Raw genomic sequence first — 17311 nt, 5'->3', positions numbered from 1 at the left:
CACTGCTGCCTCATTTTCACTCTTCCCTAATGGCTTGAATGCCTATTTCCAAGAAGGTCATTGGAGTTTCCAGGCTCGGTGCTCACACTTCCCTTCCCACTGGGCCTGCTTTCATACCTGATGCCTGCCATGCTCCTGGCAGGGCCAGCCTCTCCCCCTATGCTCTGGGTATGGCCTCTTCTTGTTCTTCTAGGGTTTCCTTCCTGGGATCCAATCCCATTTTCAGGGGGAAAGGTGACTATCCTGTGTTTAATTTACCACTTGCAGATCAAATGCAAGGAGGACTAAGAGTCAACATTGGATGAGTGTGATCAGTGGCCCAAGGGGTTCTGGACCATGGTTTTACCCTGAAAGTCTGCCTGGAGGAACAGCAAGGAAGAGACAGTGGGTATGTGCTCACTATATGTACATCGCTTGCATGGAACTTGATTGTGAAATGAAAAGTAGATCAGGCTGTGGTGGCTCACACCTTTAATATTAGCGCTCCGGAGGCAGAGGCAGGCGGATCTCTGAATTTGAGGCCAGCCTGGTCTACAAAGTGAGTTCCAGGACAGCCAGGACTAAACAGAGAAACGCTGTCTAGAAACACCCCCTCCCTAGAAAAAGAAAAGTAGAAGCCAGATGTGAAGCCAAGGGACGTCTATCCCTTGGATGACTGAGGCTGCAGGATTATTTACATTTTAAGCTCCATCTGAGCCGTACAGTGAGCTCTAGATCAGCCTGGACAACAGAGTAAAGCCTGTGTTTCAAAAAGCCAAATCAAGTGGTGTTGATGGTAGTGGTGCAATGATTCAGGTATGTCCATGAACACTTGGTATCAGGGACTAAAGGCAGGGAAGTGTGATGACGAGGTACCCAGCAAGAACAACCTCCCAGTGCATGTGATCAGCCTGAGACCGCATGCTGAGTCTGCGAAGGGCTTGGGACTGTGAGACGCTCCAGCTCCTGTCTCTATGACCTTTTCTAAAACCATAAGAGCTCCCAGCTCTGTGCCACTTCTTTCCTAATGAGTGGTTTCCTTTGGGAGGAAATGACAGCATCTCCCCATTTCCCTAGACCGTGAATTCTGAGCTGCCTCAGTGTGTGGGAAGCGAGGTTAGGCTGGGGGGGGGGTCAGACTCATCACCATCCTGAGAGATGTGCAGAGCTATCCTTGCTACTCTGCTTCTGACTCCAGACCTGGGGTCCCCCTCACACTGACTGATTCTCCAATGCTAGCTGTGTCTTTTATTGTATTAGCTTCTGCAGGCCCTCTGTGGTGAGGGTTCAGACCTACAAGGCTGCCCCCTCTTTAGATCTCATTGCTAGTGGTGGGTACCCACGGGCCCACTCCTGTTCAACTTGGTCAAATTTAAGAAAATCATCTCTCGAGACAAGGTCTTGTCTTACTATATAGCCCAGGCCGGGCTCAAACTCAAAATCCATCTGTTCTAGTCTCCCAAGTAATGGAATCATATTGCTTTAAGTGTGCCACCACTCCCTGTACAACTTGGTCACAAGTGAAGGTTCCTAAGACATTCACCTCCTCATTGATTTGAATAGCTTATCTGACTTGACTCAGGGTAGGTTTACTTACTGGGGTGACCACTTAGGGTAGAAGACTACATGCCATAAGTAGCCATTTGGAACACACGTCAGGGTCTGAGTGTGTGGGGAGGGGCTGGAGCTTTTAAGCCCTCTCTAGATGTACCTTCTCCCCTTCGTGCCACATGGCCCACAGCCTGGAGCCTTTCCAACCACAGCCTTGAACTTAAAATGTAACCAGGATGGAGATTAGTTCAATCCAGTACTTTCCTTCCTGGGGAATAGGGGTTTAATGCAAGTTCCAGGCTCTTGGTAGCCTCCTTGATTTTTATTTGTTTGTTTAGCTTTTTTATTTTTTGGCATTTTTCTTTTTCTTTTTGTAACCACCCCTGATCCAGAAGCCCACCCAAGAGATACCTCATTAAAAGCAAAGATGCATTACCACCCTGGAAATTCCAAGGGATTTAGGAGCTCTGTGTTAGGAACTTGTATTGAAGACTTGGTATTGGCATAAAAGATGCTCCTACTATCCCTAATTGTTTGGGAAATTCCAGGGGTTTTAGGAACTCTATGCCAAGAGAAGAAGGGAGGAGGGGAAGGCGAGCACCTGAGCGAGCGAGAGAGTGAGCGAGTGAGAGAGAGAAATTGATTTTATTTGTACAGTAGTATGTACAGATTCTATATGTGCCGTAGTATGCAAGGACCCTGGCCGTATCTCTTCCTCTTTACTCATCCCCCATCATCCCTCACAGAGAAGGCAGCTTGAGAACCAGTCTCCCTCTTGTTCAATCCTGCTGCAACTATCTATTTAGGCTGCCACCAGTTTTTGCCTCATTCCCAGAAGCTGCCTTCTAATTCTGAGGCAATGTCCTTGCTGGGTAACTGCGGTCAGCATCCCTCAGTGTCTCTTTATCTTGCGGCTTCTCTACTGCTCTGCAGTGCATCATGGTATTCTCTTGGTGCTGTGTGAGGGGTTCTTCCTCACCACCATGCTGTGTGCAGGGTTTTTCTTCACTTTCAGATGTGTTAAGGGGTCATGCTGTGTGCAGGGTCTTCTTTACAGCCATGTTGTGTAGAGTTCCTCTTCACCGCCATGCTGTGTGCAGGGTCTTCCTCATTGCCATTGCTATCCTGCAAGTCCCTCATGGCTCACATTCTTGTTTCTCACACCTTTTCTCAAAATCCCTACCCTTAAGCCCTTTCATAACTGGAATGCCACCCCTTCCCCGAATACCCCCATGTTACTCCTGGACCTCAGCGCTCATCACTCTGTTCGTGAGTGCTACCTTATCTTGTCTTGGCACTGAACTTTGGTAGGGACAGGCTACACTTACTTGTTCTCTATTGCTCTGTCCATCTGTGCCCACTGCCTTCTTAGAGTTCTTGTGGGTGGCGCATCCCATTACTTCCTGTTACTCATATGCCTTGGCCTTAGTGGTGGAAAGATAACAAAATATCAAATCAGAAGATTTTGAACTCAAATTTACTACCTGAGTGATCTTGGGTGAGTTTGGCTGTGGGCTTGCTGTGAGTCTGATCAACCAATGGATATAAAAGCTCTGTGTAAACCTAGTTTATTCCAATAAATGGTTTATCACTCTGTCTTAGCCACAGTGGTTCAGCAGGACCTGCATTGGCCACTGGAGGGCAATCTCAGGCAGTCTCTCACCTGGGCTCGATTGGGTCCTTTCTTGCCAGGGATGAGGGCCTGAAGTATAACCCCAGGGGGCCTGAAGTGATCTCAGAGACCTGGTGAGGGATGTACCCCAACACTGTCACTTGGTCAGCTTTATCTTCTCTTTAGTGTGGCTAGAGAAGGTTCTGTGCACAGCCCCAGAACCCTGCTGCATAACAGACCATTTGATGTCCTGGGCAGAGGGGAAGCCAGCGTCGGACTCAGATCTCTACAAGTCTTCCATTATGTAATATTTTCCTTCCTTCTCTCCCATTCTCTCCCCCCTCCTTTGTCCTCCTCACACCCTCACCCTTCATTATTATGTCATATAGTGTGGTATCAAATTCACTCTGCATCTCAGGCTGCTTTAGCCTCCCGAGTGCTGACATCCCAAGCATGAGTCACAATACCCAGCTCTATTTAGATTTTGTATTGAGATATATTCCACACAACATAAGCATCATCATTTTCAGGCATAGTTTAAGGCGTGACTCTTAGTTGTACAATCACCGGCTCTAGCTAAGTCTATCACCACAAAAAGGAAGCTGTGGGCCTCGTAGCAGTCAGTTGCAATGCCCCATCTTTCCAGTCCTGGTAGTCACTTTCTGTCTCTACGATTTGATCAGCTTTGGAAGTCTCGTGTAACTGGACATGATGGCTAAATTTGATGTCAATCTGACTAGACTGAGCAGTGCCTAAGAGATGAATAAAAGCATTCTGGGGTGTGTGAAGGCATTTATAGAGACTGCTAACTAAGGGGAAAAAATCCTGCCTTGAATATGGATGGCACCATCCTGTAGGCGGGGAGCCTGGGAAAATGGGAAGGACAAAAGGGAAAGCCTTCTAGAAGGCAGCCATTCTTGCTCTGGGACTGTCATGATGTAAGCATCTCTGCTGTCAGGCTCTCCCTGCCATGAAGGATGAAAATTTTGAAACTTGATTGTTAGATGTTTCATTACAGTGACTTTGAGAGTGACATGGCTTTGATGATTAGCTTTGTTTAATTTGCATAAAGTTTTCATGCATGCAGCAGTATTTCACTCTTAGGGGATAGAATCCAGGGCCTTGTTGGGAGTTGTACTGTGAGCTACCCTTGCCCCCTGCCAGCCATTGGGTCTTGCTGGGTCATCTGGGCTAGCCTTGAGCTCGTGATCATCTGACCTTTGCCTCCCAAGTGCTGAGATCCTAGGTATATGACACCACACCTCGGCGCTGCACTCATTTTTAGGACTAAATACTATTCTGTTCCCTTGGATGTACTACATTTTGTTTATCTACTCACGCGTTGCTTGGTGGCTGCTCATTTCTGCCCTTTGGCTGTTATGGAGCACTCTTCATTGTACAAGCATCTGTGTACAAGGTTTGAGTGGACATTTACTTTCTATTCTTTTTCGGTGCGTGTTAACTGTGGAGTGCTGCTGGGAGTTACCATGCAACTCTACGTCTGGCATTTTGCAAAATGGCCAGACTGTTTCCCAAAACATCTGTACTGTTTCCATTTCTGCCAGCCGTGTATGAGAACCCCAAAATGCTCTTGACACTGAGGCAACCCCTGCTTCCCTTAGCATTCGGAACTTGGGAGGCTCAGGGGAAGAATCTGCCAGCTTTCACCCATCCCTTTCCAGTGCTACCGTCATGCAAGACAACAAGCTTTGCAGGCTTTAATTGCCCGAGAAGCACACTTGGGCTCTTGGGTGCAACCAGGGTGATTCATCTTTCTCACTGAGGGGAGTTCTACTGCCTGGCTTTCCGTAGCAGGGGAGGGCTTGTCTGTGGGCAAGGCTCAGAGACCAACTTGGTTGATGTGCACTTGGGCTGTTTGCCAAGAGCTGTTCTTATTAAGTAGGGGCTGCCAGGCAGGTGTGTGTACAGACTCCTTGCCTCTGTAATGGATCCTCAGGCTTCCTGGCAGGGAGCTGGCTCTGGCTCTTGCAGCTGTCTCAGGCATGAGGTTGGGAAGACATCTGTCCAGATGGACAGAGACTGTGAGTCCAGGCTGCTTCCTCTGTGGTGCCTGGCTGGATAACAGGTAGACACTGGTTGTCTGATCAAGAGGGGGTGGTGAGCAAGGCCTCCCTCTGCCACTCACCATTCATTCCGTGACTGGGCAAATGAGGGCTCTATTTGCAGCAGCTCAGACCTGCCTGCATGCAGAGGAAGGGCTTGGTGGTATGGTATCTGGATCAGGAGTGAGGCAATTTAGGAAGGGAGAGAGGGAAGGAAGGGTAGATGGCTAGCCCCAAAGGAGCTCCTTCGTGGGGAAGCAAAATCACCAGCTGTGAGGCCTCTGTGCTTGGAGGAGGAAGGCATGCCCATTCCTGTCAGTCTGAGGGGAATGCTTTGGGGAAGCATAGGGAAGAAACAGGAAGAGAAACACTCCCCTGAAGTCTTTATTAATTAACTAGTGGCCCTGTGTGGGGTTTCCAGGTCTGTTATAGCTGGTTTAGATATACTCAGTGACTGGACATCTTGGTTTATGGTTGTTTCTTCATATAACGAACATGTAACTGAGTTTCTGGAAGTGTCCTAGGATCCAGGGATTGAATGACAAAGCCAGCCCTGATAGGTGTCCTTGTGGAATGCCCAGACTGATGGCACAGAGGGGCTTTAATTCACTGATTGCAGGAGTCTGTGCTGGGCAGGGCCTTGCATATTCGTCTGATAGTGTAAAAGGGGGCGGTGGCTAAATCTGAAGGATGGGGTTGGGGAAAACCTTTCCTGGGGCACAGACCTGAAGGGTAAGCAGAGGGCAGAGCAGAACATTTAAGTTGGCAGGAGCAGCACGGGCAAAGCCCTGAGGAAGCACGAGGGTGACATTCTATACACAAAAGGCAAGCCTTCTGTGGGAGAGCATGGAGGAAGGAGAGACACAGAGACAGGTGGCAAAGTCAACAAGGCCAGTGTGCTTAAGCTTCTACTAGCCATGCAGGAGACCCATTCCCTTCTAAGCTTGCTGGCGTGGTCAGATCCGGGTTTGAAATGGCCACATTGTTCCTTGTGGCTCATCATGAACTTCAGGCAATGAGGGGACAGAGTCAGGAATAAGAATAAGCCCTCCCCCCACTACCAACTCAGAGATGCTGGGCTTCCAGAATCCTCAGTGTTTCAGGCAACTTCCAAGGGATGGGATGGAGCCAAGTCCTTCAGATAACCGACTCCAAGGCATAGGAAGAGCCAAGTCCTTCAGATAACCGACTCAAGCCTCTGAAGATCAATCTGACCTTGTATTTCTGATGAATCCTTAGAAACCAAGTTCTTTCCTTTTTCATGCGTGTCGAGGTGCATGGGCTTTTTTTCACTCAGAAGTACCTAGTTCAGGGCTGGACACGAGGCTTACCAGCAACATGAAGCTGAGGATCTGTAGGTTCAGAGTCCGGTGTGAACCCTTTTTCTAGAATCATCTATGGGGTAATGGTCTAAGGACTGTGGGTTCTTGAGCCTTACCCCAGATCTACTGAATCATGACTATTTTATATTTTGTTTTATTTCAGTTTAGAGGCAGGATCTCATGCAGCCTAGGCTGTTTTTGAACTCACTATGTAGCTCAAGATGGCCTTGGACTTCTCGTGCTTGTGTGGCAAGTCCTCTGCTCACTGAGGCATCTTACAGCCCCCCAGAACTCCCTCAGAGATGGTGGCAATGGTTCAGGCTATTAGAGAGCCTGTGTTGTAAGTGGTCCAGAGAATTTTTGTCACATTGTACTAGTTGCCTGTGTCTTCTGTAACAAATAAAAATACATGTAATGACTGTAAAGAGCAGAAGTTGGGGCTGGAGAGATGGCTCAGGGTTTACGAGCATTGGCCATTTTTCCAGAGGACCTGGGCCTGATTCCCAGCACCCACATGGAAGCTAACAGCTGTCTGTAACTCCAGTTCGGGGACTCTGACACCCTCTTCTGGCTTCCAAGGACACTTCACACATGAAATGCACAGGCGTGCATGCAGGTAAAGCACCACACACACTAATGATTTATCCCTAGCATAGGAATAGACTTTAGGAACCCATTCCACATAGAGGGATACTCCCTGAGCCTAGACACACAGGGGAGGGCCTAGGCCCTACCCCAAAGGATAAGACAGACTCTGAAGACCCCCTATGGAAGGCCTCACCCTCCCTGGGGAGCAGAAAGGGTATGGGATAGGTAGGGTGTTAGTTGGGGGGGGGGCAGGCAGGGGAGGGGAGGCAGAGGGAACTGGGATTGACATGCAAAAATAATGGAGAGAGAAAATGGAGAGACAAAAAACCAAAAAAAAAAAAAAAAAAAAAAAAAAAACCAACCAGAGGGTTATCCACTTTCTGTCCTGAAGACCTACAGTCCTAAGTTATTTCCATCGGACTAAAACCAAGGTATGGGCAGAGCCACTCCTCATAGAGGCTCTGCGGCAGGATCCAGCCCCTGCACTAGCCAGCTTCCAGTGACTTCTGATATCCTCCACCTGTGGCCTCTGAATAGAGTGTGAACAGCAGGAGAAGGTGGGGCAGATTTACGGGCACCTTGGGTACATATTTGATCCTGTTAATGACTCATCGTGTCCCTTTGGAGCAGGGCCTCCCTCAGGTGAAAAGTTTGCGCGCCCCACCTCCCTGCATGCTGCTTTATAGGGCAGCAGCCCCATAGGGCAGACGTCTGAGAAGACACAGGAGCTCTGCTTTGCAGTCCATCCTGCAGCCATGGCAGCCAGGGCAGCTGTAGTATCCAAGCAACGCGCAGCTGCTGAGGGTCTTGGCTCTAACCAGAATGCTGTGAAGTATTTGGGACAAGACTTTGAGACCCTGAGGAAACAATGCTTGAGCTCAGGGGTCCTATTTAAAGATCCCGAGTTCCCAGCGTGCCCATCAGCTGTGGGCTACAGGGATCTTGGACCCGGCTCCCCGCAAACTCAAGGCATCATATGGAAACGGCCCACGGTAAGGCACAGTTGGAGGTCACACAGGGTGAAGGGTTGTCACATCTGGTCAAGAGTTGAAGGAAGTGACAGTGGTGGGACTTATCTTCGGATCCCATAGTTCTGACTCCGCCTTGCTTTCTAAAACTGTTTCTAAGGAAGAACATACACAGATTTGGAGCTGGACGAGGTAGGTCTCGACAGTGGCTCTGCTGTGTGGCCTTGGGAAGATAGCTTCATCCCTCTGAGCTTCAGCTTTTCTGCCCTTAAAATGGCACTGCTGGAACCACTGTGTGTCAGCGTTGTTGTGAGAACTAGAACTTAATCGCGGAGGGTAAATGCCCTGCATGTAAGAGGAACGGAATGCATGGTACTTAGGATTGCGTAGTGCCCCCAGGCCAGCACACAGGGGAACAAACTGAGGTTAGAAACAGTCAGCTATGGGCAAGCTGTGATAGACTCATTGCTGGGAGGAGGCACAGGGTTACTGGAGGTCATGGGAAGGCTCCATCCGGGATGGAGAGTGGAGAGGAGCAGTGGAAGCCAGCCTCAAGGGCAAGGGTGTGGTCACACTGTGGTCTTGATTTGCATTTCCGTGATGACCATGGATGCTGTATCTTGTCATCTTTGCGCTTATAGGTGTATCCTTTAGAGAAATGCCCATTCAAGCCCCTTTTCAATGGTTTGGTTTGCTTTTTGTTTCTTTGTTTGATTTGCTACTTTTTGAGGATAACTCTTTATTGAGTTTGGGAACTGCCAATTTTTTTTTTTTTTTAAATCTAAGAATTCTACAAATTAGGGTGTTTTATTTCCTTGTCCACACCTGGACAGCCATCCCTTTACTTCTATACTTCCCCAAGTTCTACATACAAGGGAAAATATGTAATATTTGTTTGTGAGTTGGGTTCATTTCATGTAAAATGATTATTTTTGCTTCTGTCCATTTTCCTACAAATGACGCAATATCCTGTCTTTTTTATAGTGAATGATACTCCATTGTGTTCACACACACACACACACACACACACAAACACATACACACACACAAACAAATATACACACAAATACATACACACATACACACATACACACACACACATATACACATACACACATACATACACACACAGACTCACACATACACATGCACACACACACACACACACACACACACACACACACGCATTCACACATATACACAAACACATACACACACACACCTTCATAAATATACAATAATTTTTATTCATCCGTTTGCCAATGGGTACCCAGGCTGATTCCATATCATGACTATCGTGACTAGTGCTATAATAAACATGGGTGTTCGGGTGTCACTGTCTTAGCTGACTGTGATACTTTTGGCTACATACCCAGGATGAACATAGTTGCTTTGTTTCTGCCTATTCTTAAGCTTCTATGTAGAAGATCCACTTAGGCTCTTGTCCCAAGGAATGGAAGACACAGTTCTCTAGATGAAGGTTGCATGATACGACCAGGGTTCTCAGGAACTTGCTGTTGGGAGGCTGAAATCCCCTAGGATTTTCCTGTTTATGTGGGGCAAGAGCAGTAGCCGGCCCACAGAGACAGTGATGGTCCCCAGTTCCCTTAGCTTCTTGCCTCACCATCTGGGCTCAGGATCTATCCTAAGCCCCCGTGAAGTGCATACTGCCCAGTGTGAATGGACTTAGGGCAGCCTGGTCAATATTCTTTTCTGTCTGGTGTCCATCCCCACCTCCAGCAATTAAGCAGTTTATTGATCTTAAGGAGAAATATGGATTCAGAGGTGAAGTCATGCCAGGCACATGATAAGGGCCCCGGCTGACAGACACATGGAGGGGTTGAGTTGTCGGAAGGTTGAGGAATGGTGGTAGGCTCTGTTTGGAGCTTCCATCTTTTGTCCAGGTCCTTCCTCTTGGATCGTAGCTTTGGAGTTTCCAATTCAGCCATGATCAGCTGTGCACTTGTCCTGTGTGGGGAGGTGTATGGAGGAGCTTTAGTTAGTAAGGAGAGGCAGAGACTAGGCAGACAACTGAGTGACATTGGAGTGGAGAAGAAGAGGGGTTTGGGTATCAAGTGTCAAGGTTCCAGTCCATTGTCTATCACTCAGAGCTGAGTGACTGTGGGTGAGTTACGAACCTCTGTGAGAGCCTGTTTCCTCACCCATGAATTGAGAACAACAGTACTATTGCCCACCTCCTTGGGTGATGAGGAAAGCTTAGAAAGTGAGTGATCTCTAGAGAGTATTTATTACGTGACAGACTGGCTAGAGAGGAAACTATTCAGCGAACAAAATGCTGGGGAGCTCAGCGGGGAGGCAGTGAAGCTTGAGTGTGAAACTGGACAGGAAAATTATGCAAGACAGTTGAGCTGGGATTGGTGGAGAAAGGGGTGATAGGTGAGATGAAGGAGAAGGCCTGTGGGTGAGCCAAGGCGCTGGGCTGTAAAAGAGCGTGCAAGCAAGAGTGTTCAGAGAAGGCGGTGGTCCACGATCGTTAGAGCAGATAAAACAAGGCAGGAAACAGGCCGCTAGAAACGTTCAGTGGACCAGTTCCTGGAGGGTCAGAAGAGCTGGGTTGTGTGATGGAGTGATGGAGTGAGGAGAATGGCATCTTTGGGCTCCTTGACAGCCCCACAAATGCCAAACCACATCCACCAGTCACTGTCCTGGAGAGCAGAGTTCCTGAGCAGTCACCACGTCACTTCTGAGAGTTTGCGCTTATACAGGCCTTCCTATCTTGAGTTCCTTACAGGAAATAGGGACTACTGTTTCCTGTCTTCCCATTCTTCTGGGTCCAGTGCAAGGCTTGGGTAGTTTGTGTTAAGGAGTGCTTGGGGCCATTATTTGATGGCCAGGAAGCATTGTCCCGAACACACATGACTGGGGATAAAGAAGAAAAAAAAAATAGCAATCCAAAAACGTAGGTCATGGGAGCTGGCCTGTAGCAAGTATTTCTCTGTCCCACCTCCCAGCTCCCAAATAAAGGACATGGAGACTTCTTTTTTTTTTTTTTTTTTTTTTGTTTTTCGAGACAGGCTTTCTGTGTGGCTTTGGAGGCTGTCCTGTAGACCAGGCTGGTCTCAAACTCACAGAGATCTGCCTGCCTCTGCCTCCTGAGTGCTGGGATTAAAGGCATGCCCCACCAACGCCCAGCCAAATTAAACCATTTCTATTAATCTACATGCCACCACATGGCTCATGGCTTGTTACCTCATCTCCGACATGCCATGCTTTCTCCAAATCTGGCTGACAACCCCGCCTTTCTTCCCAGATCTCTCTCTGTCCAGAAGTTCTTGCTATACCTCCTGCCTAGCTATTGGCCATTCAGCTCTTTATTAAATCGATCACAGTGACACATCTTCACACAGTGTAAAGGAATATTCCACAGCACCTGTAGGGTCTCCATCTTTTAAATCTCTCTGGCTGCCTGCTTACTCTATATCGGCTTTGAGGATTAACGGCAGAGAAGGCATACAGCAAGTTCTTGTGTCCTGCAGAGGTCTTCTCTCCTTGTGAGTTGTGGAGGACTTTTGGTGGCCCTTGAAGGATCCACATACCATATCAGTCATGGTTATGTTTTAGCCAGGTGGGGAAATTTTTTAAATAAAAAATAGTTGTTGGGCTAGGAGAGAGGGTGTTAGGGGAGAGGGGCTGTTTCTGGCCATCTAGGCAGGAGCTGACAGGTTCATATTGGTTGCCTTCCAGAAGGTTCCATCTCCTACAGTAAGATCTCAGAACTCCTGTTCACAGCTCCACCTGGGCTCTGCCCCTTTTGCTCAGCTCACTCTCTTGCTTCCTCATCATGTTGGATCTATCATTTCTTCATGTCTGTGGAGTAAGCAATGACTCTCACTGTGTAGCGAGCCACCCCTCCCTTGCAACCCATCGGTTTGATGCCTCTCAGTAAGTAAGTGTAGGTCAAGTTCCTTTGGGTTGCTTGAGGTCCTACACTTTCCCCTTAACAATTTGTCTTGTGTCCAGGATGACTGTCTTCTTTGGACATACCTCTGCAGACTGTACCAGAGCCCACCTTTCTAGCAGACAGCCAGCATCTTCACATGGCCAGCTGGTCAGCCAGAATTCCCCCTGGACTTTTAATATGCACTTTAAAAAAAAAAAAAAAACAACGCTTTTTACTCTGTTTCCCAATAATGTCGCTTGATTTGCCTGTGTAAACTCAAAGCACGTAGAGGCCAGCATCTATCTTTCTGTTTCTCCACTTTTACTACCCTCCCATCTCCCCTGCCTGCTGTGATAATGTAAGATCCAGAACAGGGCCCAGTAGGTCCTTCCTGGGTAAACAAAAGAAAAAGGTTGAACACATACCACCTGGCCCCTCCTTCTGGTCGAGGGTGACATCACACGTGGGCAGATGTCCAGGGGAAGCTGGTAAATGGCAGATATAGTCGTGCTTATGATCTTATCAGGTCTGAGTTCTCCTTCTGGAAATGGTCCTCCCTGACACCTCATCCTTGATCCCAGACCTCCTTGCTGGCACCCTCAGGACTGTATCAGCTACAAGGTCCTTGCTGCTTAGTCACATGTTTAAGGACTGCCCACAGCGTGCATTGCCTTTTACCAAATAGCCCTCTAACTGGCTCTCTGTGTGAAGACGGGTGTTGTCCAAATGGGCAGGGTCATATCTCATTGTATTAGCATCTCAGCCTTTGCCTTTCTCCTACCACACCACACCCGTTATCCACATACCCATACACCCAGTGTGCTAGCAGTCAAGATCCTGGTTATTAGACGGGGTCTGGGCTCCAGTTTTTGTCCTGTGGACCGGTAGCTGTGTGACTCTGGTGTCCTCCCCTCTCTGGTCTCACAGACCTGCAAGAGGAGGGAAAGCACGTATGTAGTGTAGTGGTAGATGAGCTGCTAGGCTTCTTCAGGTCTGAATTGTGCACTGAAGTTTTTACTTATGCTGCCTCCGCCACTGAACGGTGTCCTCTGACTTGTGTTTTCTCCTAAACTACTTTCAGGAATTGTGTCCCAACCCCCAGTTTATTGTTGGTGGGGCCACACGCACGGACATCTGCCAAGGGGGTCTAGGTGAGTAACTGGGTTGAGCCCTATTTATGTAGGGTGAAGGCGGGTGAGTGTGAGGGTGAGCAACACCAGATTAAGCTGTTGGGCATGGCCAACCAAATTACCTTCACCTGGGCGTCTGTTTTTGCCGCTGTGTGCTTCACAGTGGGTCTCCATGTTGGCTTCCCTTAGCCAGCGATTTTCTGCCAGTTCACTGAACTCCTTTCACGAAGAGCCAGGATTACAGACCTATAGTAAAAACGCCTGTGAGGTTTTCCATAGTTGTCCTTAAGCAGACAGAGTTTCCTGTGGAGTGACCTCGTCTGTGTCATCACAGCACAGGAGATGCCTCCATCATTAGTAAGGAAACATGATCTTATCTCTCCAGCCAAACATTCTTTCACAGGCCTGGGATCCTGGAACCAAGAACCTCCTTCTAGGGGGGTGAGGACTCATGAAGGAATGGGTACCAAGCCAGCGTGAGGTCCTGGGTTCAGTCCTTGCAATAGAAGAACAAGCAACAAACAAACCCTGCCCACCCCTCCAAAAAAAAAAACAAAAACAAAAACAAAAACAAAAACAAAAAAACCACAAACCCACCATTTTCTCAAGTCTCACACTGCTTTTAAGTCAGCAGCAGTACATTTTGGGAAATAATTTTATCTTTGTTTTCCATGTTCTAGGCTCTCTGGGGTGTAGCTCCACCGTAAAGGTCATGCTACAATACAAGCGACCCTGATCCAGTCCTAGCACCAAAATAATAAATAAACAAATGAAGTTTACTCATGAGGAGAGTTTGACAAAACCCAGTAAGAACTCACTTGCAATTACAAAATTTGTATCTCATTTCCAAACAGAATCATTCAAGGCAATTTCTAGGCACTGATTTTGAATATCCTCTCATTAGAGTTTAAATATGCTACTAACGTGCACAGACACACCTAGGAATTTTTGTTTTTTGATGGGGGTGAGACTGGCTCAGTCAGAGGATGGGCATGGGGTCACCCACTAACTTCCATCTCTGGAATGCCTGGGATTACAGGCCTGTGTGTCGTGCCCACCACCCCGCGATAAGTGGCGCAGGGGATTGAACCCAACACCTTTGCTGTACTGGGCCAAGCCCTCCATCCACTGAGGGACATCCCTAACAGGGACTTTTTTCCCTTTAATTTGGAATCAGAATATTGTTAGGAAGCAAAATTTACCTGAAAATGTACCTAGTTTTAAACGATTCTTAGCTGTTTAAACACAAACTAGCTACAACTGTTGTCCTGTTTCTTTAAAAGAAAAATAAAGATTGGCTTGTAGGAATAGCTTGACCAGGAGCTTGTGTGACTACATTTCCTTAATATGAGCGAACATTCAGAGATACTGTGCTAGAGGTTGGGGGTGGGGCTCAGTGGTAGAGTGCTTGCCCAGCATGCAAGAGGGCCTAGCCTTAACCCCCACTGCCACCAGAACACACACACACACACACACACACACACACACACACACACACACACACACACACCACTCTTCACACTGCATGGTTCCACAGTTCTGATATATAAATATTTCAAATATTTGAAAATGTATATATCTTGTAAAATAGGAAGAAGCACAGGTTGTCCTTGGTAACAAGTTAGCTCTGTGGATCTCCTGCCTTTTTGACCTCAGAGTCTCCCTGATGGGAGTTTCTACAGAGAGCTAGACAAAATTTAATAGGTTTTATGGCCCAATGAAATCCTCAATTGAACTTGCTATATCTTCATAGCGTTAGTGAACAGATACAAAACACAAATTAGAGATGAAAGCAAAAAAGAAAGACAGAAAGGAAGGAAAGAAGGGAGAGAGAGAGAGAGAGAGAGAGAGAGAGAGAGAGAGAGAGAGAGAGAGAGACTCCACCTAAATAAACAACACTCACTTTCACAGCAATGCTTTGACCTTTTGTTTCTTAGCGCAGTTTTCCGCCCTTCCTCTCTGCTCTCCTTGTTGCCGCCCAGCAAACCTCTTTCTCCTCAGCCTGTGGGGAACCATCACAACTTGGAAAATTGCAGGGCACTTGATTTTAAATGCTTCCAATAGTCTGTCCTTTAATGAGTGCAGCAAATAGCTTAGTTTGAACTCAGGCAGCGTGACCACAAAGCAGGAAGCACAATTGGGGTGCCACACACGTGTGCCCCACTCCACACACTCACACCCGGCATCTTTCTAGCTCTGGTGTGAGGCTCCCAGAGGGGTGAATGTGCTGGCCTTTTGCCTGCTCCGGGTGAGGACCAGTGCCCTTTTCCTTCAAGCTAAACAGTGAGCCTAATTTAGCCCACAGCCCAGGGAAACACAGCTCTGAATGTCTGCCTTCAATGGCTCCTCGTTAGAGACCTTTTAACTCTGGGAAAGGCGGTTAATGAGTGCCTTTCCAATGACTGACTTGGTGGGCTTGTCCTTTGATTACTGTTAAGCAAGCAGATTTGAGGGTTTCCAGAAGGGGATGGCGCGTTACCATGGAGAACGAGTGTGGTGGATGCAGCCCCACGCTGGACGTGCAGAAAATGAACCCTGATTCTTGCTCACATCCAAACAAGTGGAGCTGTCACCACAGTGGCCGAATTTAACAAACAGAGCTAGGAAAGGGGCCACGGAGCACCTGAGCGGATGGGACAGATGTCCAGGAATGGGCCTGGGTCCCTGTTTATGAGACTGTTTTTAGTCAGAAGATAAGCAGCTGCTTCACAGCTGAGGCTGCTGCCAGTGGCTGAGTGACAGCAGCCCTCATGCCTGAGGTCTGAGCCAGGTTTGGCCCTGAACTATGAGGAAAGAGTCCTCACGGGATGTAGTTCACCTTCTCGAGGTCTCAGGGAACTTCACACACAGACACAGACACAGACACAGACACAGACACACACACACACACACACACACACACACAGAGACACACACAGAGACACACACACACACAGACACACACACACAGACACACACACACACAGACACAGACACACACAGACACACACACACACACACACACACACACACACACACACACAGACACACACACAGACACACACACACACAGACACACACACACAGACACACACACACAGACACACACACAGACACACACACACAGACACACACACACACAGACACACACACACAGACACACACACACAGACACACACACACAGACACACACACACAGACACACACACACACACACACACACACAGACACACACACACAGACACACACACACAGACACACACACACAGACACACACACAGACACACACACAGACACACACACACACACACACACAGACACACACACACACAGACACAGACACACACAGACACAGACACACACACACACAGACACACACACACACACACACACACACAGACACACACACACAGACACACACACACAGACACACACACAGACACACACACACAGACACACAGACACACACACACAGACACACACACAGACACACACACAGACACACACAGACACACACACACACACAGACACACACACACACAGACACAGACACACACACACACAGACACACACACACACACACAGACACACACACAGACACACACACACAGACACACACACACAGACACACACACAGACACACACACACACAGACACACACACACAGACACACACACACACACAGACACACAGACACACACACACAGACACACACACACACAGACACACAGACAGACACACACACAGACACACACACACACACACACACACACACACATGTTGATTTGAGCATGGCAGGGAGTAACAAACGTTTGCTTAATGTTTTGTTGGCATTCCAGAGTCCACTGTTAGCACTGCTATTTTTCTTTAATTGAAAAATTTTAATATTTGACTTATATGATAAAGAAGTCATTTAATTATTTTTGTTGTAGTGGGAGTTGAACCCAGGGCGTTGGACATGCAGGGCAGGAATAGTAGCACTGAGCTATGCCCCAGCCCCCCCCTCCTTTAAAAATTCGTTTTAAGATAGAATATTACTAAGTTGTACGGACAGGCCTCAGACTCGCTGTGCAAGCCAGATGGACCATGTATTCATGATCCTTTTGCCCCAAACTCCTCTGAGCCCCGCCACAGTGCTCCACCATCCCTTCACCAACCCCCACCATTCCATCAGAGTGCTCCACCATTCCATCAGAGTGCTCTACCATTCCATCAGAG

General features: G+C 47.9%; 1 protein-coding gene and 1 long non-coding RNA gene across 3 annotated transcripts in view; one reads left to right on the top strand and one right to left on the bottom strand.

The window, feature by feature from the left end:
- Positions 1-7837: 7837 nt before the first annotated feature.
- Capn8 (calpain 8) overlaps positions 7838-17311 on the top strand; it is a 71325-nt gene continuing 61851 nt past the window's right edge. Inside the window, exons 1-2 of one of the 2 annotated variants that reach the window (XM_027418792.2) lie at positions 7838-8107; positions 13066-13135. In XM_027418792.2, the coding sequence (XP_027274593.1) occupies positions 7871-8107; positions 13066-13135 (307 nt within the window). In that variant the 5' untranslated portion in view covers positions 7838-7870. The remainder of the gene's footprint in view (positions 8108-13065; positions 13136-17311) is intronic. The other variant, XM_035445358.1, reaches the window with a different exon arrangement.
- On the bottom strand, positions 9311-13508 carry LOC118238868. Its single transcript, XR_004770191.1, has 3 exons — positions 13237-13508; positions 12791-12913; positions 9311-10051 (listed from the first exon to the last, which is right to left on the bottom strand). It is a non-coding gene; the product is annotated as an uncharacterized LOC118238868 (long non-coding RNA).

The sequence above is a fragment of the Cricetulus griseus genome, chromosome 5 (genome assembly GCF_003668045.3).
Source record: "Cricetulus griseus strain 17A/GY chromosome 5, alternate assembly CriGri-PICRH-1.0, whole genome shotgun sequence".
In the NCBI taxonomy this organism is placed as follows: Eukaryota; Metazoa; Chordata; class Mammalia; order Rodentia; family Cricetidae; genus Cricetulus; species Cricetulus griseus.
The sequence above is the reverse complement of the archived record's forward strand: the minus strand, read 5'-3'. Positions and strand labels throughout refer to the sequence as shown.